This window comes from Rhinolophus ferrumequinum, chromosome 22 (genome assembly GCF_004115265.2).
Source record: "Rhinolophus ferrumequinum isolate MPI-CBG mRhiFer1 chromosome 22, mRhiFer1_v1.p, whole genome shotgun sequence".
Taxonomy (NCBI): Eukaryota; Metazoa; Chordata; class Mammalia; order Chiroptera; family Rhinolophidae; genus Rhinolophus; species Rhinolophus ferrumequinum.
Window position 1 is genome coordinate 6,349,323 of NC_046305.1, and position 21,550 is coordinate 6,370,872.

Genomic DNA, 21,550 nt, shown 5'->3' on the forward strand with positions numbered 1-21,550 from the left:
ATGCACTTTTGTCAATGTATTTTATTATATTTTAATTAGATTTATATAATAAAAATATAATAAAATTATATTATAGTAAAATTATGTAGGTTTGAAGTGTATACTTTTGTAATACATCATCTATTGCATTGTGTGCTCACCACCCAAAGTCAAATGTCCTTCTGTCACCATATATTTGACCCCCTTTACCCTCTTCTACCTCCTCCCTCCCCACTTTCTCTCTGGTAACCACTAAACTGTTGTCTGTGTCTATGAGTTTCTGTTTGTTTGTTGCTTTCAGTTTTATATCCCACATGAGTGAAATCTGTACTTTTTTTATTCTGAGTATTTTTAACCTGCGTTTATAGATTAGTTTCTTCCTCTTTTCATCACTTTTTCATGTATCCTAAGTCTGTTTCTCCAGCCTTACACAGAACTGGAGGATGCTTGCAGGCAGGCACCTGTAAATTTTGCCCCTCCTGTTTTACTGTGACCCCCTTGGGAGGGAGCCCCCATTCCATACGATGCTCTGTGATCCCCAGGAGGACAGTGCCAGGTCTCCCTTGGGACAGCCATCCTCAAGCCGTCTTTCTGCTCTGGCGTTTCCAAATACTGTGTTCAGCCAACTGAAAGCAATTCGCCTGCCTGCTCATGGAGGGAGCCCAGGTCCTGCTACCGGCCCCGGTCTGTTGTTGGCAGGGCTGTTCTCACCCCCCAACGCCCTGCTGCTCGTGTTATTGGCCCAGCCCTGAAGGCGGCTGCGTAGCCTTTTAAACTCCCACCAACAATCCGTCTTACCTTGGCATTCTGGAGAAGGAGCACTCCAGTTCCCGGTCGCCAAGCATCGCAGCTCCCTCGCTCCCACCAGGAGTAAGCCTTCGTCACAAGTGAAACGACAGGTGGACTGGTACCTAAAGGTGCCCAGGGGGTGGGAGCAGCTCACCTGGGCCTTGTTTGGAGCCGTGAGATCCTGGCACGGCAACGCTAGGGGGTGAAGAAGGGAGGAAGAAAGGTTGTGAGGAGACAGTAATGTACAGTACTCACTGATTCTGTCCCCTTAACCCATTCTAGTGCCAGAACGGGGACTTCTGAGCATGTTTAACCTGGGGGATGACAAAATAATCACAGTGACACATGAAGGATTTTATGACAAAAATGCTGAGAGCCATTGTTAAGTATTTTCACAATATGTGTCAATAATTTTTAAAGCATCATACTTTGGACCCAAGAATCTATGCTGTGTAATCAAGATGCATATGAGTGCAGAGACTTTTGTGTGTTTTTTATCAAGACATTATTTGTAAGAGCAAAAATGCTGAAAACACACAAATGCCACGTATCAGAGGCTAAAAATAAATTATGGTGGATCCATGAAAGGAAGAGTAAAGGTCACTAAAAATGATCTATTTTACTTTGGAAAGACAGGCGCGATGTCGTCGTATATGTTGTTAAGTGAAAAAGCAGAATATAAATTGTGTGATCTACATCACACAAAACAGCTAGTCACCTGTGGAAAGAACACGTGGATTCTGTATCTGTTAAGCCTCATCTTTACAATGGGAACAATAATTATGACCACCTCGTGGAGTTAGACTACCACCTGCTCTGATTATTAATATAAGTAGTAGCAATCGATAGTGGGAATCTCATTAGAGCTACACGTCAGATGCAGATGGATGCTTTAGTTGTTTCCAGCTTTTAACTGTTATGAATAATGTGTTATGAACATTGCTGTGCTAATGTCTCTTCAAGACCCTGCTGTCAACCACTGCCTTGCTTTTAAATCACGGTATGCTTAGAGCCAAGGGATTCACATAAACTGTCCAAGGATCCCAGTAAATGGCAACACGAGATGCCAGTATTATACTTTGGGACACGGCTTCTGTGTGGGACACCCCTTGTACAAAAATAATCCTATGCCTTAGTTCTCATGTAAGAGTAACAAATTGAAAACATGAACCATTGAAAGATCGTTTTGTAAACTCAGATCACAGATATACGATTTATAAGATAAGGCTATTATCCTTATCTACATTTCTGAAGCTCATAGCAGTTTTAAGCTTGTTTACACGCACATTAATTACTTCACAAGCACGTGAGCACGTACGTAAGGCAGAAAATAGTGTTCCCGCGTTACAGAAGCCACGGAGCCTCAGAGAGACCAGAAACTTGTTGCCAGGAAATGACAGGACTGGACCCCACATCTGTCCATGACTCCGTTCCGCATGTGCCATTCCCATCCCCGCGCCCCCATCTCTTTCACGCCAACCCACCCCACACGTGCCGATCAATGCAACCCAACCCTGAGGCCCAATAGGCGGTAGTGGACACGTGCCTCAGACTGGCTTTGCTCCCCATTTCATCCCTAGTGCCCAGCACAAAGGGCGTGGCACGTGGTAGGTCCTTAGTGAATGTCTGATGAGTAAGTGGAAGACAGATGCTGGCGCCTCTGATAGGCTAGGAGGCACAGAAGGGACGTCACGATGTCACCGTACCTTGACAGACCGGGGCTGGTGCTGTCCACTGTCCCCCGTCAGCACAGCGGACTGTGTCAGCTCCTCTCAGCACGAACCCCTCAGCACAGCGGAAGCTGCAGTTGGCGTTGTACTGAAAAGCTCTCGGGGACGGGGGGCAAGCCACGCTTCCGTGGACCGGACTCTCCAGTGGCTCACACGCAATGGCTAAACGGACAAAGGCATCGTCTGAAACTGGGTAACGGAGGGGTCAGTTCTGTCTCCGGAGAGCCCCCCGAGAGAGAGATCAGCTACATCTTTCTACCCACATTACCAGGATGTTCAGAACCCCAAAACCTCGCTTTTCCAAAAGGAAACTACTAGCTGCCATAGATGTGGACACCACCCTTTTTGTACTTATGTGCAGTTTCTGAATGAGGTCGTTCTGAACCTGCCTGAGGGCTGTGAATTTGGGGGAAGAGACGACTCTTCAATTTCACTTGTAGTAAAATCAGCTCCTTTTCCCTAGAGCCTGGTAGGCTTTTCGTACCCCAGCTATACCCATCCAGCTGAGTGGAAGATAGAAGGGTGGCCAGCTTCTCCGTGAGCAGGCTGGTTTCATGTGTATTCCCAGCACAAGCTGGATGCAGTGGACATGCTACATCCCCAGCAGCCTGAGACTCACCTTTGCACACTGGGGCAGGGGCTGTCCACATGCCTGCAGCCGTGCACTGCAGCACCGCGGACCCAACCAGGGCAGACCCCTCCTCACAGCTGAAGCTGCAGCTGTCCTGGTGTCGGGGGCTTTCTGCAAGGTGCTGACAGGTCATGCTTCCCCGCTCCGGAGGCTTCAGCGCAGGGCACTGGGTGGCTACAAACAACAACCGCAGAGCAATGGTGTAAGGACCTGGGGAGCCTCAGGACAGTGCAGCAGAGTGACAGGCAGGACCATGAACTTGGGTGGTGAGAGGGTGCTTCCGGTAGCCGTTATTTTAAAGAGCCAAACACCCTTATGTTTATTTACCTTTTTAAAAAAGCAAAGCAAAATGATCAAATTAACACTCGACCCCTACGTCCCCATTACTGTACTTTGCTTTGCAAGTAACAAAAGGAGAGAGGATGTGATGTTTTCGCCCGAGAATCGAGACTGAAACTGATTTCCTCACTCTGCAGATACACGATACCTTGAAAATCAAAACTAGTGTTACCCTGACGACGGGTAATAGTAATGACCCGAATTCCTCAGCTAACGTGGATCCTCGCTGCTCCCCACGTTTCTTGATGGAGAAAGCGTATCCTCCCCTCTGAAGTTCAAGTTGTCAGTGGGATGGAAGGGAAAGGGTCTACGTACCGACACACTGTGGGGGTGGACTGCTCCAGCTTCCAGAAGCCAGACATTCCAGCTGGCGGGGCCCGGTCAGTGTGTAGCCTGCGGCACAGTGGAAGCTGCACTGGGACTTGAAAGCGAAGCTCCCCAGAGGGTGTTGGCAGTCCATGAGCACGTGTGGAGGGGCATCAGGTTCTCCACACTCTCTGACTGCAGGGACAAAAGAGGGTGTTTTCATTGCAGCCTGAAGACAAGGTCAGGTTCGCTGAAAGCTGGAACTCTGTCATCCCCGGCTTCCTAGGCTTCTAACCCAACCCGGTCATCTTGGTCCCTTTGGATGGGCTGCATCTTGGGAAATAATCGTTCTTTCACTGTTTTTTTCTCTCAAAGAAGTGAAACTGGCCTTTGTTTTGCTTCTTTTACATTCCCCTTTTCCCTTCTGAGATTTTTCTAAGCAAACGTGCTCTCTAAGAATAAAGTGTTGCAACCCAGAGTGGGTGTCTAGGAGCAACTGACAGATGGCAGCGAGGACCCAGGATGAGCCTTTGCTCACTGACCTCTCCAGTGTGATTTCTTTCCCACCATCACCTCCCGCACTGTAATACCAACAAGACAGTTGCCTCACCGGATTCACACTCTGGCCCATAGAACCCAGGGTAGCAGGAGCAGGTGTAGTTGCCGATGGTCTCCACGCACGCTCCTTGTTGGCTACAGGACGTGTCCTGGCACGAGGCTGCATAGACACAGAAGGGTCAGAATCGAGTGCATTGGCAGGACGTGTGAAGAAAAGCTGGATTCTTGTTTCAAGCACAGACCCAGTCCCTCTGCGGTGAGACAGAGGTAGCTAGACAACGGAACCCAGTGTCCTCCGGAGAGCCAGCATATCAGCCATGAAGGGCTTCGCATGGCTTCTGCTTTAGGCTGCATGTAGTGCTACCTGAGGCGGAATGGCTGTGTGTGGACACAGAGGGACAAACGGAGTCACCGATGGCAGTGTAGACAGAGAAACGCCTCTGTGTGGTACAAGTGGCTGTGGCTTTCTAAGGTTCCTACAGAGGCGTCTTACTCCAGAAGCCCCTCCGACAGACAGTACAGTACAGCAGTTAGGAGCCAGACATGGGGCCATGCACGTGTGATCAGCCTCCTTCCTCTGCCGCCTACGAGTATGTGACCTCAAGCCAGTGACTCTGCCGAGCCCAGCCTGTCCTCTGCTGGGGCCAATGCCCTTCTCCCTTTTCTTCATTTCAAATCTATGCCCAGTACCCCAGGCAGGAGCAGCAGAGCCAAACGAGCTGTTTAAAGCCCACTCAGTAAAGGACAAGCAATCGTAGGAGGAGACCTTTCCCAGGTCTGCAAGTGCGGGGCCTGCCAGGCCCTCCTCACTGAGTCTGTGCCACTTGGGTGACGACAGAAGGGCGCAGGGCCAGCGCTTCTTTCCTGCAAGGGCCTCTTTGAGGGGCCTGCGGCATGGGGGAGGCGGAGCGTTAGTATTCGGACGGATGCTGTGGAAGCACTAAGAATGTTTTCATGGTTGTTTTTACTGGTGAGGTCAGAGCCGGACCAGGGTCTGCGTCTACACTGTGTTCCCGTGGGCTGTCCTCTGCACGGAGGCCTCGCCACACGTTGGCCCTCTTTGGGCTCTGTTACGAGAGGCGATGCATAGGTCACATAGAGGACGGCACTAGATGAAACGTAGCGTTTCCTCTCAATTCTGAGATGCTGTAAACATATAAGCCATGCATGGTTCTGCAGGAGTTGTTCCCTGACAGCCAGAGCGTTTGGTGAAGCTGCACCAGGGCACTGGGTAGGGTCTGAGTAAAGCACATGTGGGAGGAGCAGGAGTGGGAGACAGAGGTCTCGTCCACACCTTCCACCCCAGTCACCAGGACCCCACCAGTGCTTTGCCGCAGCAGCACCTGCCTGCCCTGTGTTCTTGGTGCACATAAATTTTGTTCAGATTGTAGTGCTCGCAAGATCCCGGGACTCTAGGATTGAAAAAACAGCCTATGTTCTGTATTCTACTCCATTTCAGAGTTTCCAGGCAGGTTAGTCACTTGTCTATTCCTTTGGAATTCCGGGAAAGAATGAATATAGAGATGATTCACTTAATAAATATTTTTTCGATAGCCTGTTCTGAGGTCTAACAAATCCTGACACTTAAAAAATTGTTCCAGCTTAATTTCCTGTTGCAGTGTACATATCTACTTCTCTTCTATCTCGTACAGAGAACTGATGGTTCTCCACACGCTGTACATCCTGAATGGCAGACGCCAATCAGTGATAGCCAATCAGGCTGCCTGGGGTGTTGTTAGTGGAGATGGAAGCCACTCGGGTGAAACGGTGCCCACTAGTGATGTCTGCCACTGGCGCAGGTTGGCGTGGCATCATTCATGCCCGTGATTTCAATCTCTTTTCTGTCTTGTAACTGTTTGCTCCCTTGATTGGAAAAGACTGTCTTGCCAATAGGGATGTTGAAGGTTGGGTGGGGACTGGAAGCGATGGCCGGAGCATGTGGTGGAAGCCAAGATAATGTGACAGGGACAGTTCTAGGGAGGCGTAGCCCAGGAAGGGTGGGGGCTGACTGGGAGAGTGGGTGGATGAGCAAATACCCCGGTAACATCATCCATCCTGGCCTTTGCAGACCAGGGCGTTAATTAATTAATTACTTAATCTGATAAGAAATAAATTATTTATAAAACGAGACCTGACTGCATGACAACTACTTATGGGTGTTTTCCCTCAGCTAGGAGCCTGGGTGAGGAGAGGGATAAAATGGGGGGAATACTCTGTACTGTGCCTTCTGCTCCCTATTGTTGAGGGCTTCTGGGAGGAGGTGTTTATAATCGAGAGTGTGTCAAACGTATATAGCAGAGTGTGGCATCTGTAAGATGACTTATTACAGAAGAAGCTTGAGTTCCCGGGGCTCCCTTGCTCAGGGCGATCACCGTGTCCCAGGGCCGCTCAGGGTGGGAGGGGCTTTTCCAAATGGGAAGCCACATGAGAAAGATGGCATCCGTTCTGGCACGAGGCGCGTGGCCACAGGAAGAGCAGGCCTTCGTGCACGTCCGCTTAGTCTGGAACCGGGAGACTGAGAAGCAAATCTAGTCACAGGATCACACCTTCATTGACCTCTTCCTTTTCCTTCTCCCCAACCCCCACCAAAGTCCAACAGACCTGAAGATGTGTTGCCATGGAAGGTAATCTATAAGGCCCTTGTGATCCTGGGTCACATTCCCAAATTGTCTCACGAGAATGTAAAGCAAAGGGTACGGTAGCCTGTGTGGCTAAAAGACACCCACTCTGGAGTCAACGTGAGTTTGAAACTGGCTCCGCCAACAAGTAGCTTAGAACCCTAGGCAGATTCCTAATAGCTCTGAGCCTTTCCTTCATCTGCAAAATGAGAGTTACGGCAGGACGTGCTTGATGAAGTTCTCACGGGGACTAACTGATACAAACTGGATTTATGACACGTGAACTAAAAACGACGCCCAATACGTATCAGTTACAACTGTGTCTCCTGGGGAAGGGCCAAGTTCCCCCTCAACGCCTGTTCTCTCTTCTACGAGGCCATAGGGGTACAGAGAGCTCTGGGCATACATTTTAGGAGACAAAAACCTCCTGCGCCTCTATCGCGTCCGCTTTAAAATGACAAGAGTGGGCTGGATGGGGTCAAAATTTCCTTCTCATTTCAAAAGTCCAGTTTTCTCTAATCCCGACCTTCTGCTTTTCGAGGCGCTCAGTAAAGCTGATGGATTCACAGTGTGCCCTGTTTACATGTCTCTGATTTTGTGACTCCCTGTTCCTGACTCAGTGGCTACGTCAACGAACCGGGGATAGCACTTGTTTTACACAGAGACATGTCAGAGTAGAGAAGACCCTACCTGTGTAGCACAGTGCCCGTTTCCTTCTCCCGCAGGGTTCATCGTTCCACTTGCCGGGGGCCGACACACTCTTGATGTAGATTTCCACGCAGTCCTGGTTGTTCTTTTTGTTGTTCGGCTCGTTTTCGGCCCAGTTCTCAGCTTCCTCAGTGAGAGTCTTTTTGGTTCCCACCCAGGTCCAATTATTATTGATCTTTCGGATCCCAATCCAGTAGTAAGAGCGATAGTAAGGTATGACGTCATTGAGGTAGGCGATTTCGTTTTTATTCTGGATGGCCACTAAGTCTGTGAAGTACTTCTGGCAGAAACTCCGGGAGACGTTCCATGTGTAGGCATGGCTGCTGTAATTATAGGTCCATGCAGCCACTTCTTGCTGGTTCATGAGCTCTAAGTAAAGGAGAGTGAAGACCTGGTTAGCACCCCTAACCGGAAGCGGGGCTGTGAGCCTAAGTAGACTTCTGTGTAGTCAGATGAGTTTCTGACCAGGAGACGAATGCCCAAACGCGACTCTTTTATGTCTAATCTAGTTGTTTTAAGGAAAGGGAGTGGTTTCCATCTTTCACTTAAAAGTGTACATGAAGTTACCGAAGGAAAATGTCCTCTTCTGAGGACCCTTGGTATAAAAGATTTGGAATCATAAGATACCAGAGTCGGAAGGGACCTTCCAAGTCATCTAATTTTCTCCTCCTTTTATAAATGGAGGAAATAGTAAGTAATTAGCCAAGTGACCCATACAGTGTCTTGATGGCTGCGTCCTATCTAGGGGTTCTGCCTCTTCACCTGGAGAATAAGATGCTTTATGATCCAGAGCGTACGGCTGGCCCAGCCTCATCACCTGCCATATTTACTTTCTTAGCAAAACAGAACTCCCGCTTCCATGCCTTTTCAGTGCTCTTCCAGCTCTTCTGGCTGCCCGCCCCACTGATGCCTGCTGAACGTTCCCTCCTCTCCTTTCCCTGACTTCCCCAGGTAGGCTTGGTGTTCCCTCCCCCATGCTCCCACCTCCACCTCCCTTGGAGCTGTGTATTGTAATGTCTGGTGCTATGACATGGTCCACACCTGCTAGATTGTGAATCCTGATGGTGGTCTCTTTTTAGCTCTGGATCCTTAACCCTGAGCATAGAGCTTGGCTGTTCAATAAATACTCCTTGAGTGAAACACAGCAAGTCTGTGGCAGAGGCAGGTTAGACATCAGACTTCCCAATTGGCAATCGTACAATCCTTCGACTGCTCTTGGCTGTTTGTCTTTGATAAATTACTTTCTCTATCTCTGCTTAGTCCCTTGTTAGAACAGGGTTTTAAAGAGTCCCTTTAAAGAGAGGTTTGTGATATCAAATGAAGTAAAGAATGGGCCCTTCGGGAGCATCCAAGGATTGCACGATGAGGCAGTACGTCTTTAGGAGGCAGTGGGAGCCCCCCCCGCCCCCCCAGAAGAGGCCAGCTCCCACACGAAGAGGCAGAGGCGTACAATGGCAGCAGTCGGGCCTGGAAATGGCTCCCTTTCCTGTTTATAAAGTCTTCTTCCTATTCAACTCTCTCCTCAGCTGCCTGCGTGAGAATCCCTTACGGCCGTCCCTCCCTCACTGACACCTTTATTGCATTGTTTTGCCAGAAGACTTTCTCTGATTGTGACCTTCATGGGTTCTAGGTCATTTGGCCTTCGCAGACTCCTTCCTCCATCATAATATATTAAAAACTATATTTCACAACTGCATTGGTGTAAAGATGAATATACTAATACTATATAGTAAAACATTTTCTTTGACCTAGAAGGAAATCATTTTTCGAGAAATGAAAACATTTCTGTGGGTCCCTGAGAGTAACGTAGGCCTGTGCCCACTGTCCCTAATGGATAAGTCAGTCCTGGATATATCCATTTAACTCCTTCTTGAAGTCTTTTCTACCAACATGATGGTGTTAGGTGCATTTTTCTTCCAGGAACTGGGCTCGGGCAGCTTCCCCTGACTCAGAACAACGGGCTACCCTCCTTAATCCCTCCTCCTGGTAGAAGTTGCCGTAATGACTCAGGGCCACGAGAAGGGTTAGCGTAACGTTTACCAGAGATGAGGGCACCGAAGTAAAGAAGTTGGGCAGTTCCGAAGACCACGCTCTGAACTCTCCAGCTCCCGATGGTTTTCAGGCGGCCAGCCTGGAACAAGCAAGGAAAGGACACTTCCTTTTAGTATTCATGTGCAATCAACGTGGCCAAAAATATTTCAGTTAATCATTCTAGTGAGTGAGAACCCCACCTGTTTCCATGGAGGGGCAGCTCATGGCCTCTTTCCCCTTCTTGTTTGTCCCTGCTCTGCTTCGAGACCTCCCCTAGTGGGACACTGCACCAAGACTGTGTTGTTTCTTCATGCGTCTGACTGATATTTATTGAGTAACTAGTTTGTGCCACTAACGCTTTTTTTTCTATAGTACGTTTTGTAATCTGCGTGTAAGAAAAATACTGTCATTGTTATTATGAAATAATCTCTCTTTTTGAACTGGTGTGCCATACCCTAGAATAATAGGAAGTCACATGAACACTCTCCCTGGCCCACACAGATAACATCTGACCTATACAGTGAAAATCGCTAATCAGGCCAGGTCTGTTATACTGTCTGTTCTGTCTTATCGATCCACATTCTGTCCGCTTGCTTTACCATTTCAGCATGTATCTATAATACTATTCAAAGTGTAGCATATGTGAATGTGCACGTCTATATGTAATATTTCTTAACATACATAATAAGCGTGCCCCTCCCCCCGATCTATAGCAAGTATTATTTCTCATGCGCTCCCTTCTGTAGGGATTCCATTAACCCTATTAACCTTTACAAAATGTTTATAGACAAGTAAGTTCTTACATGCTCATCTTATCCGCCTCCCTCCTGTGACACATGAGAACACTGAGGCTGGAGGGTCTAACATAACATGTTCCAGACGGCAGCCGTAGAGCCTGACTGTGAAGCTAGAACTTTTTCCATGTGACTCGTTTACCTCCCTAAACCTCCGGGCTTCCGATTCCATGCGTTGCCGTCGGAGATGACAGAGGATGTGACATCATCAAGCCTCGCTGCCGCACGGGTACCCCCCCAAAGCCACCCCAACATAACCGCCAACATAAAAAGGGTGCATTTATCCGATTGAGGCTTTATCACTCTCCCAGCCAGACTGCTACCTGCTATGTAGAAATTCTGAATTGCCATGCACCATGCTCCAGTGATGGATGATATAGGGTGTATGGGGTGGTGTGTGTGTGTGTGTGTGTGTGTGTGCGCGCGCGCGCACGTGCACGGTTGACTGCCGCCTGACCAGATAGTGGGGGAGACATAACTGAAGCCGGCACGTGTCCCAGATCCTGGGGTTCTCTGTGATGAGGGAGCCTGGCACCCTTCTTTCTAGGAGTTCCTGAACACTGGCTTTGGTAAGTCGGCATACTTTGTGTTCACATGAGCAAGGTCAGTAACGAACTGGCTGCTGCGTGACCTCTGGTTAAACACCGAGAGTATCATGATGTTATGATGAATGGCCTGTTTATTTGCACAGGAAGTGTGCTGACAGTCCCTTCCTGGGGACCGATCCCACTGTGTTCTCTCTGGATTCTGTTGTATCACCAGCTAATAGTAGGACCACATTTCTGCCCAGTACTCACCAAGTACCATGCCAGGTGCGACAGCTGAAATCTTTAAACCAGGATGAGCCTGACTTCCCAAAGGGGACACAGACACGGAAAATTTAAGTCTGTCTCTGTTCAGATCTCCAGCTTCCAGAGTATACTTCTCTTAAAACCAATGTACCTGAGAACGTGGGTGTCCATCTCCCATTTTACAAAGGAAACCACACCTTTTGCTGATCTGACTCTTATATATTATGGGGCCCTGCCCCTGTATGTTAAAAAACACTAGTGTGCCAAACAGAGACAATCCAAAATATCGGTATAGGAATTGAGACCGTGAGTGCTTCAAACGATCGCGTGACAAATCCTTTCCAAGTCCAGTGGTTTCCATTCCTCTCCTTTCATCAACTTTGATGGAGGACCCAGTTAGTGTGTCAGACGCTCAACCATTGAGTAAATGGTGATGATAAATCACTATGTAATTATGGGCTTATAACTTGGAAGGTGTTCAAAGAATTGACTTATTCATGTGAATGTAGGTCCTCAATATTTAAATCTTTAAAAATGAAATATAGGAATAGGATTGATGCTGGACTTACCTTGTTGTGTCGATCAATGATATCCATGCACGACTACGTGAACAAATAGGGGAAAAGCCCTTCTTTTTATTTAGAGCTGCATCTTCAACAGCATTTTAAATATAAAAGTCTAAGTTACGTATCCAAATTTGTAGTGTGTTTATGCTATTTTACTTAATTATTTCCTAAAAGTAATCGTCACACCATAACACCATCAAAAAGGAAAACATTTAACACATAGAGACTCGGGATTTCAGAAAACTGAATCTTTTCAATTGCGAGAGAATGCGAGTGAGCTGGTTTTAAACACTAAGGTTTTAGAAGACGGGGAGGCGCTTCTGATCCAGGACACCCTCTAAGAAAGGGAAACGCAAGTCATGTGTGTCCTCTGCTTTCTTTTGACCGTACTTTCTGTTTTATAAAATCACCAAATACCAAGGATCACCTCTCAGAGATTATTTGAGAGGAGAGCTGTCAGAGACCCTAAAGAGCAAATGCCCAGTCAATTTGGCATTTCCCCAGAGCTCTCCAGCGGGCCACTGGGCCACTGCCACTCCCCACCACTGAGACGCAGTGAGTTTGGTGACATGGCCAGGCTCGCTCGCCTGAATGAATGTGTGTTAGGTTAACACGGTGATTCTTACTCTCACAGGGCTCATGACCTCCTTTGAAAGTCTGGTAAAAGCCATAGTCAGGATTCTTCAAAAAATGCACACTTAGAATTTTCTAGACAATTGCAGAAGGTTCATGGACCCACTAAGTCTGTCCATGTTGAATGGACCCCAAGTTCAAATCTCTGTGTTAACTGTAAGGCAGCACCTTGACGCATTGGCAATTGACAAGGGTTTTGTGTATGGGTGGGGAGGATGGATGACTCTGAAAAATCTTGTTCTGAGTAATAATTTCTTCCAAAACTTCCTTGGGGTGGGCAGACCATCTTACACCTGCTCCTGCTCTCTCTACAGTGTCGTCTTTGGGACAGTACTGGTCTAGGCTGCTGAAGAGTTAAGGACTTTGTCCTTGTGTTACTAAGCAAGTTAAGTGTTGAAACAAGAGGAAACCCTCTCTAGGAGAAGCGGCCATGGGCTCTGCTGATTTCTACGTTTTAGTGTTCTCTGGCAGCCCACTTCAAACTGGGAAGGAATCAGAGACTGGGTCCTCAGAATCACACCCTGTGTCTATGTATATCCATCATCAGGGCTGCTTCACACCTTGGGTACCTTTCCTTTTACTTTTCCAAAGAACTGAAAGTGATGGCAGGGTGAAGAGAAAGTGGAAGGAGCACGTGTTTTTCCCTGGACCTCACTTTGCATAGGAAGAAGCACTGGATGCCAGTAGGAAGTCCCGTGGCTGCGAGGGTCCCCCTGGGCCTTACAAGGATGGCAGAAATGGTGCCACCCAAGGAGATTTTGTTCTATGTTGTAGATCACAGCTTTGCGCTTTTAGAAGCAGAACTGAACAGTGCCCCTCTCCAAACCCTTTGTCATAGGCCAAGATACTGCCCAGTTTCTCATCTTCCTCCATAGCTCAGCTTTCTTCACTCATCTCCCCTCTACTCTCCAGCCACCCCACCCCAACCCCACCGGCCTACAAAACTCCCCTTGCTAACTTTACCATTAATATCCTAATTAGCAAATCCAATGAAGACTTTTCACTCTTCCTTGACCTTTCTGCAGCAACAAATACTGCTGACCACTTCCTTAAAATGCTTCCCTTAATTCTTCTTTTGATTTTTCTCTGATATCTTGAGCAATTTTTCTGATTTTCCTCTGAATTCGCCTCAACCCTCTGCCATCGCTTGCAGCGACAAAGGTTTCCCTGGGTTCCCGATACCATGACCTGCTTTCCTGGGGCTCCTTCTGCTCATTTGTTTGCCAGTGACCCCCAGTCTGCATCTCCAGCCCCGACTTCCCTCCTGAGCACGAGGTCTGGATTCCAAATGCAAAGCAAACATCTGAGCAGACGGCTGCAGGGAAATGCTGCAGAGGCTTCTCAAGGGCAGGGGTTTAGACTTACTTGGGTCTTGAATCCCGGTCGTAGCAGAGAGCAGATACCGAATGCTTAATAACTATTTTATGGACAAATGACTGGATGACAATGGCAGGGGAATAACTGAAAGTAAGATAGAAGTGTGTGCTGGATAGGAAAATGTTGGGGAAATGGGTGGTAGGTATAGCTAAGTACATTATGGTTACAGCTGTGATTGTATCAAATGTAAAAGTGCATTATGATAAGTAGACTAGCATAAACTGGCTGTGCAAAAACCAAAAAATGTCCTTGGCCCTTTGTCTCATTCTATTTGAGTGCAAGGGAAACAAGAGCCATGAAGGCTCATATCCCATGCGAGAGAACAGTGAGGAGGACTCACTCTCTTAACTCCACGCCAGTGGGATGGAGGGGTCAGTGGAGGAAACGTGCGGGAATCGAGACCTGTTACCATAGGTGGTGTGTCTCAGGAAAGCCTGGAAGGGCATCAGATAACCGCAGCTCTGAGAAGTGGGGGAGGAGAAAGCAAATTTCCACCAACATTCACTCTGCGATGGGTGTGACTCTGAAAATCTCCAGCACCCAAGGGGGCTCATCAAAGGGACGTATGTGCTCTCTACCAGACAGTGTCACCTACCCAAGCCCCGTAACCTACCTGCCCACAAAGACCCTGAAGTCCTCCATCAAGTGGGACCAGGGAGGGAAGACCAGACATCTCTGCGTTGTCCAAACCCTTGACATGAATCTGCCATCAAATCCTCTGGACTTTACCTTCTGACGAGATACTGGCCATTCTCCAAATTTCCACTTTACTGCTAGAGTACTAGTTCAGACATCATCATTTCTTTTCTGGACCTGGGCAGTCCTCTGCTTGTCTCTTTTCCTCAAGATTACCCATCTCCCATGTTTATAACGCAGTCAGAATGATATTTCTAACACAAACATCTGATCATATTGCTTCACCACTTAATATCCATCAGCTGTTCCTACTTCCTGAGCAATACATACAAACTCTTCAAGATGACACTTGCAAGACCCTTCAAGATGTGGTTTCTTCCTATTTGTCCAGTCTCATCTCCTACCATCACCCCTCAACTCAATGCCCCCCACCACATAATTCTACAATGCATTTATAACAAAACGTTTTATAGTTTCCAGAACGCACTATGTGTTCCCTACCATGTTTCCCTGAAAATAAGACCGGGTCTTATATTAATTTTTGCTCCAAAAGACGCATTAGGGCGTATTTTCAGGGGATGTCTTATTTTTTCATGTACAACAATCTACATTTATTCAAATGCAGTCATGTCATCTTCGTCTGGGACATCATCATAATGTACTAAATGCGTCCGTCTGGCTGACGATCTTAACTGGGGCTTATTTTCGGGGTAGGTCTTATTTTCAGGGAAAAACCGTATGTTCTTATACACAGAGCACCCTTTCCTTCTGTGTATGTCGAGCTCTTCAAGTTCAAAAATCTCCTCCTCAAAGGAGCCTGCCCTGTCGCCTATCCCTTCCCCCGCACCCACACACACCAGGATGGACGCTTGCTTAGTACTGCCTGGGTGCCTTCCCATTGGTTTAGTAAATGCTGCAATGTGCTGGCCTCTGTTCGAGGCACTGATGTCAAAATGATAAAAACAGACCTAATTCCTGTCGTCATGGGACGTACATTCTATTGAGGAAGACAGACAATGAAATGAACACCAATAAATAGACAATAGAACTAATCAAGTACACGTGAAAAATAGTTATAAGATAGTTATAAGTGACAGGTAGGAAATTAAGGTGGGGTTATGTGATAAATCGGGCAATTACATTATAGAACAGGGGGGTTAGGGCAGACTTCTCGAAGGAGGTGGCATTTAAGCTGAGAACAGAATGACCAGAAGAAACCAGCCAGCAGGAATCAGAAAGAAGAGCGTTAAAGACAGAAGGAAAAGCTAATCTGAAGGCTTTAAGGTGGAAGCAAAACGTGGAGTCTTCAAAGAACATGAAGTGAAACGAACAGGGGAAGGAAGGAGATGAGATGACGCTGGTGACAGACCACTTTGAGCTTTGGGAACTGAAACAAGGGGATGAGATTTTGTTCTAAGTGCAATGAGATGCTGGGGGTGGGACGGAGGGAGGATTTGAAGAGAGGTGGTGACCCGGTCTGATTGATGTTGAAATGGGGTGGGGGGCGTCCTAGAGGTTACCTGAAAAGGTAGGTTGGGGCCAGATCTCGTGAGTCTGAAATGACCGTCGCACTTGGGAATCCAGCCGCCCGGGTTCTGAACAGAGAAGCAGCTGAGCAAATGCATCTAACAGTGGTGTTTTTGATGAATTAGAAGCAGGGAGGCTGCACGCTGCAAAGAGCAGGCTACTGCCCTAATCCCAGTGGGAGTTAGAGACACCTGGCCTGAGCTGGAGTAAATGGAGATGCAGAGGGGGCGGTAGGTGGGACAGTCAGTGAGGAAGCCGAGCTATACAACTTGGCGGTGGCAGAGGCCAGATTTGTCAAGGCATTACAGCTGACACACTATTATTTCCCTGCAGTTTCTGGGTGGTGGTGGTGGTGGGTTAACACACATATTAGGAGCCTCAGCTTAAACATAGAAAATGAAACCCAATGAAGAAAAAGAGGTCTCTAAGCCGAACAGCAAATTAGAAACAGGGACAGGAGGAAACCCAGGACATCAACACTAAGAATCAAAGCCTATATTTAAATTAGACAATCGGTCACCATTATTTAGGGTGAAATATTAGATTCAAAATAAAGGAATATGCCTAAAAGTTTTTAACAGTCTGTTGGATCATGGCTGAGCTATATCCCTACAAATACAAAGGATTCATTTTGTATTTGATGTAATAAAATTTCTGTTTTGCTTCTCAATCAGAGAAGTTAAACATCTAGAAGACAATGGCATGAGTGTCGTTTACGAAACCACCATGTGCCTACTCTCTAGGGTGAGGCCCGGGGTCTTTTCTCAGGTCTGTTTCGCAGTAAGTCGTTTTGCCCTTTGAGGATAGATATGCTTGATAAGCTAGTATTTACGAAACTCTGAAGCTGGACATTCTAAGAGCTAGTGAGAGGAGAGTGAGAACCATTTAGCTGCATTTTGAGAAACAGGTAATAGGAGGAAGAGTCAGAACTAGAAGCCACAGACCTAAAGATGGTTAAAGGTATAAATGGAAGAGAATCCCGACCTCCTCCTTAGCTCCTAAAACCTTAACTAATACCAGCATCATTTTACTGGAAGTTCCCAGTCTAGAGCTCCCCTTTCCCCCAACCCCCCAACTCTACCTGATTGAAAAACCCCACCAATAAACCTTAATCTCTCTCCTTGGGCCCTAGAGGTTCATTGCAGCCACTCTCTGAACCTGATTGCACACAGGCATTGAGGTTCCTGAATCCCCGAAAGTGAACTGTCTTCAAGAGCAAAGGAAGCGGTCTTGCCTTTGGAATATTTAAAAACGATTCTGGGCTTGGGGCCTTAGCACTTCATTGCAGACTTCCAGCCTCACTTGGGGATGCCACAGGAGCTTCTGAGCATAAAGCCTACATGACGACAGGCTGGGCTCTTCATCTGGGACCCACAGGGAGGTGGGGGAACCCCCTATGATTGTCTGTGAATCTTGCTGTGTAAGGGGATGTTTGCATTTTCATCTGGGAAGACGATGTTCAGTGAACTCTGTGATCCCATGTGTTAACATAGCCCAGAAATAGAGGAGGACCCCAAAGAGAACAGAAGGAAGAGGGGGAGAACCGCTCATAGATTCAAGCTGACCAGTCCAGGAGAAGTGTGATACACAAAAGATAAGACAAGGAATCCATAGTCTTACGTCATTCCCGCTTCTCCTCATTCTCCTCTTACTTCTATTCTCCAGACATAGAAAATCCTTATTATAAGAATTGGAAAAGTGCACTACGGTACAGGAGAGAGGTGGGTGAATCAGGTGGAAGTGGTATCCCATAGAAAGAGACTCACAAACAGACAGCCGGTTCCTGTCTGGCCACAGGGTGCGGGATTTGGGACCCTGGGCCTGTGTGAGGTGCTCCTGGTGAGCTGAGGGGAAAGCTGTGTGTGTCTTAGCATCTAGAATAATGTCGATGAGTTCAAGAATGCCTTCTTCCTGGGATCCCAAATTCCTCTCAATCCAAGAATTTTTTCTTTCTCATAACAATGCGAGCTAACATTTACTAACCAGTCACTACGTGCCAGCTTCAGAGCTACATGCTTTCAGTGTAATATTATTTCATCCTCCCAATGGTACTCTAAAATAGAATACTCTTATTATATCCATTTTACAAATGAGGAAACTGAGTCACCGACAGGATTGAGGCTTAGATGGAGAAACCACATGGACACCCCGCACCAATCCCAGCAGGCTCCTGGGGCTCAGAGAAGGAACAGGAGGCTGGGGGTTAGACACTGGGCAGCCCTAGGCTTGTTCCAGGCTCTTGTTCAGCTTTGGATTTAACCTAGAGAGAAGAGCGACCCTGGAGAAAGAGGTCCAGGTTTACCAAGATCTGCTCCCAGAGAGTCCCTGTGAGCCCCAAGGGGGCCCGAGGACAGGAGTCCAGAGGCAGACAGCGTCCAGCCTGCCATGCAGCCTTAGGTGAAACACCCAGCCTTGGAGGGGACAGCGGCTTCATCACAACCCAGAAATGATCCCAGCTCACGAGGAGGTTGGAAGGGCCAGAGTGACAGCAGGTTATTAAATGCTTGCAAACCCTAAAGGTCTATGCCACGTAAAGCTCCCTGACTACTGCTATTCCTCATTTTCTAAACCTGAACTTGCGTGATTCAGCCCCAAACCACTTCACCTCTCACCCCCTTCCCATAGAAAAGAGAAATGAACTTACCATCTCCTCTGACACTCGGCTGGCTTTCTGCCGTCCACCCAGCCCAGACTTCTTATAGTCTCTCTGCCTCCCCTCAATGTCAGGCTATTTAGAAAAGCAACTTCCTTCCAGAAATTTACCACAGCCCTTCCCATGAAGTTGGAATGCTGATAACACGGGAGCAATGCTGGCAGTCAACGAGGGGCAGGGGGGTCACCCAGTTCCACGGGAGATGGTCTGGGGCCAGAGGCCAGTGTGATTCACTCCTGGACATCCCAGGCTGAGCAGTGCAGGAATCGCACCCACACCCCAGGGGTCATGCTTCCTTTGATTCTGATCTGAACCCCAATGTAAGGTCAGATCATTGGAAAACATGCTTTGTCTTAATCATAATATTCTAGTGTTCATTTTCCAGTTATTGTGAAATCTTGGTGATGTTGACTATTCCAGCAGCCTTCTGAGGGAAAGGAGCAAAAAATAGCAGCAAGAATAATTAGGTAGGAAAGGAAAAAGCCACGGAGGGTTTTCTGGCAATGTGTGTGTGTATGTGGCGGGGAGTGGGGGGGGTGTTAGAAACCATTTTGAAATGAAATGTGAAACAGACGTGGCTCACTGTTAGAAAGGAACTTCTGCTTCTATATCAGAAAGAAAGATGAAGAAACGGGAGGCTTCGTGTGTGGAAGTGACGGCCGTGTGGCAGAGGACTCGGGCGGATTCAGTTGTCTGAGCCTCATCTTGGCTCTGGGTGGCCATGCATTAGGCAAAGTACCAACATTCACTGCGCCTCCACTTTTCAACTGAAACAGAATGACGACAACAACAGAAGTCACCTGAGAGCACTGTTGTGTGGTTAAACGAGTTAATCCGTGGCGGGGACTAGAGAACCCCTGGTATACAGCTGGCGCGGAACTGGTGTGAGCCGTTATTAGGGTCAGATTTATGGTCTGACAATAAAATCACGCATCCATACAGTTAGTGCCGAGTCAGGGAAACCATTACTCCCGGGCATCCTCTCGGAATTCCAGTTGTGCCCTCGTGGGTGCTATTCTTCACCCACGCCACGGTTGTTACAGCTTGAAAGGGGGCATCTCGTGGACAGATTAAAACGAGAATAAAATGGAAGGAAGCCCAAAGATGAAGATGATTTAGGGAGCTTGGGTGGGGCTGCATGTGCCTTTTGCAATTTGGCACCGAGAGGAGAGGAAGAGTTACATAATTGGACGTAGAAAGGACGTGGCGATGAAGGAAGGAGAGTGGGGACAAGGGACGCTGAGAGCGAGGAAAGGATGGGAGACTTGGAGGCAGCATGATGTGGCATCAGAGCCCGGCTCGGGGAGCCAGACACCCTGTCTCCACCAGCCAGCAGCTGTGTGACCTGGGCAAGGTCCTACCGTCATCGTTGTGACTCAGTCCCCTCCGCTGTGTTAATAAATAAGGGGAACAGTCACCCATAGTCGCCGCCTTGGCGCGTTAGGACAATTAAATGGATTTGCATATAAAGTGCTCAGAACAATACGCGGCACACTGTGGGTGCAATGTCAGCGTTAGCTGTTCTTTTTATAAGACTTGCTTCCACTTCTCCTGTTCTTATTCTCACTCTGCAGCCCCTCTTTTTGGCAACGCCTCATTCTTTTCTTTTTTTTTCCTTTAGTTTCTCAGATGGGTATGAGGGAAAGTGCTATGTAGACCCTGGGTTGTTATTGATAATGTGTTGTAAGTTGGATAGTGTTACATTTTAGGGATTTTGAGGGAAGGAGAAAAGGATTCCTAGGACTAGGAATGGGAGGGAAATACCATCTGACTGTTTAAAAGCAGCAGGCTGAACACCCTTTGCTCACACGGAGATAGTCTATGTGGAGAGCTTAGGTAGTTGCTAATTATGGGGCCATTAAACGTACAGTATACTTCCAATAGAGCTTCATTAGTGGATTATCTGTCTTGCGGATGTTTGCTCGTCTCTTCACGTTATACCACAAGTCCCCAGGAGGCAGGGCCGTTTCCTCTGTGAGTCCTGCTTCTCCCGCGGCATCTAGCGGAGAGCAGACACTTGTGGATGCCTTGAAGACACTATTGGCTGTGGGCAGGCAAGACGGATGTGTCCCCTCCATCGTCCCTCTGCACTCTGCTTCTCTGATTACCGTGGTGCATTCACAGACACAAGTAATAGTTAAGTGCCTTTGAAGCTGCGGGCAGGTGCCAGCACTGGGGTCTCGGTAGTGAGCAAAACTATCGTGGCGCTCACGGTGGTTGTATTTTGGGGTGGGGCATCAAGACATTAATAAAAATCACAGCAGTAAATGCACGAAGAAACACATGTGGTGCCGTGAAAGGGAACGATGGGAGCCGGACCCAGGGAAGGCGCCCCGTTCCTGAGTGACTTCAGAGCCGAGGTCTTCATGTCAATAAGCGTTGCCACACTGGGGGGCTTCCGGCACATTCTAGGCCCGGCGAGGCTTGGAGCAGCCTGGGAGCCTCCTGACAGCCACGGAGGCTGGAGAGGGAGGGGGTCCCAGGCCACGCTGGGGCTGTGTCTTCTTCTGCGCTGTCTGTCATCAGATCAAACAGAAGACAGGTGATTCCTCAGGGAAGCTCACCGCACAGCTGGTCCCTCTACTCAGAGGAGACCAGGCAAGTCACTACGGAACAGGCTATAGGATGAACAAGTTAGAACTGAAAGCAAATCAACATACAGCGATTCCCCCTTATTGTTAACATAATACATGTTTGTTTGAAGAAAACAAGACATTTCAGAAAAACGCAGAAGAAAGAAGCATCACCTATAACACTGTCACCAATTGGAATTAGAATCAAATTGTATGTTCAAGGCAATGCTTTTTTCATTTGATAATATATCATAAACCTTTCTGATGTTTTAAAATACATTGCTGCTCAAGTTACAACTGAAAAAAACCTC

General features: G+C 47.7%; 1 protein-coding gene across 2 annotated transcripts in view; it reads right to left on the reverse strand.

The window, feature by feature from the left end:
• The window catches only part of SELP (selectin P), a 34,179-nt gene extending 15,331 nt beyond the window's left edge, over nucleotides 1-18,848 (reverse strand). Inside the window, exons 1-8 of one of the 2 annotated variants that reach the window (XM_033092411.1) lie at nucleotides 18,658-18,848; nucleotides 9,699-9,789; nucleotides 7,641-8,027; nucleotides 4,385-4,492; nucleotides 3,784-3,969; nucleotides 3,118-3,303; nucleotides 2,475-2,660; nucleotides 778-963 (exon numbers count right to left, since the gene is read on the reverse strand). In XM_033092411.1, the coding sequence (XP_032948302.1) occupies nucleotides 778-963; nucleotides 2,475-2,660; nucleotides 3,118-3,303; nucleotides 3,784-3,969; nucleotides 4,385-4,492; nucleotides 7,641-8,027; nucleotides 9,699-9,789; nucleotides 18,658-18,660 (1,333 nt within the window). In that variant the 5' untranslated portion in view covers nucleotides 18,661-18,848. The remainder of the gene's footprint in view (nucleotides 1-777; nucleotides 964-2,474; nucleotides 2,661-3,117; nucleotides 3,304-3,783; nucleotides 3,970-4,384; nucleotides 4,493-7,640; nucleotides 8,028-9,698; nucleotides 9,790-18,657) is intronic. The other variant, XM_033092410.1, reaches the window with a different exon arrangement.
• Nucleotides 18,849-21,550: the final 2,702 nt, after the last annotated feature.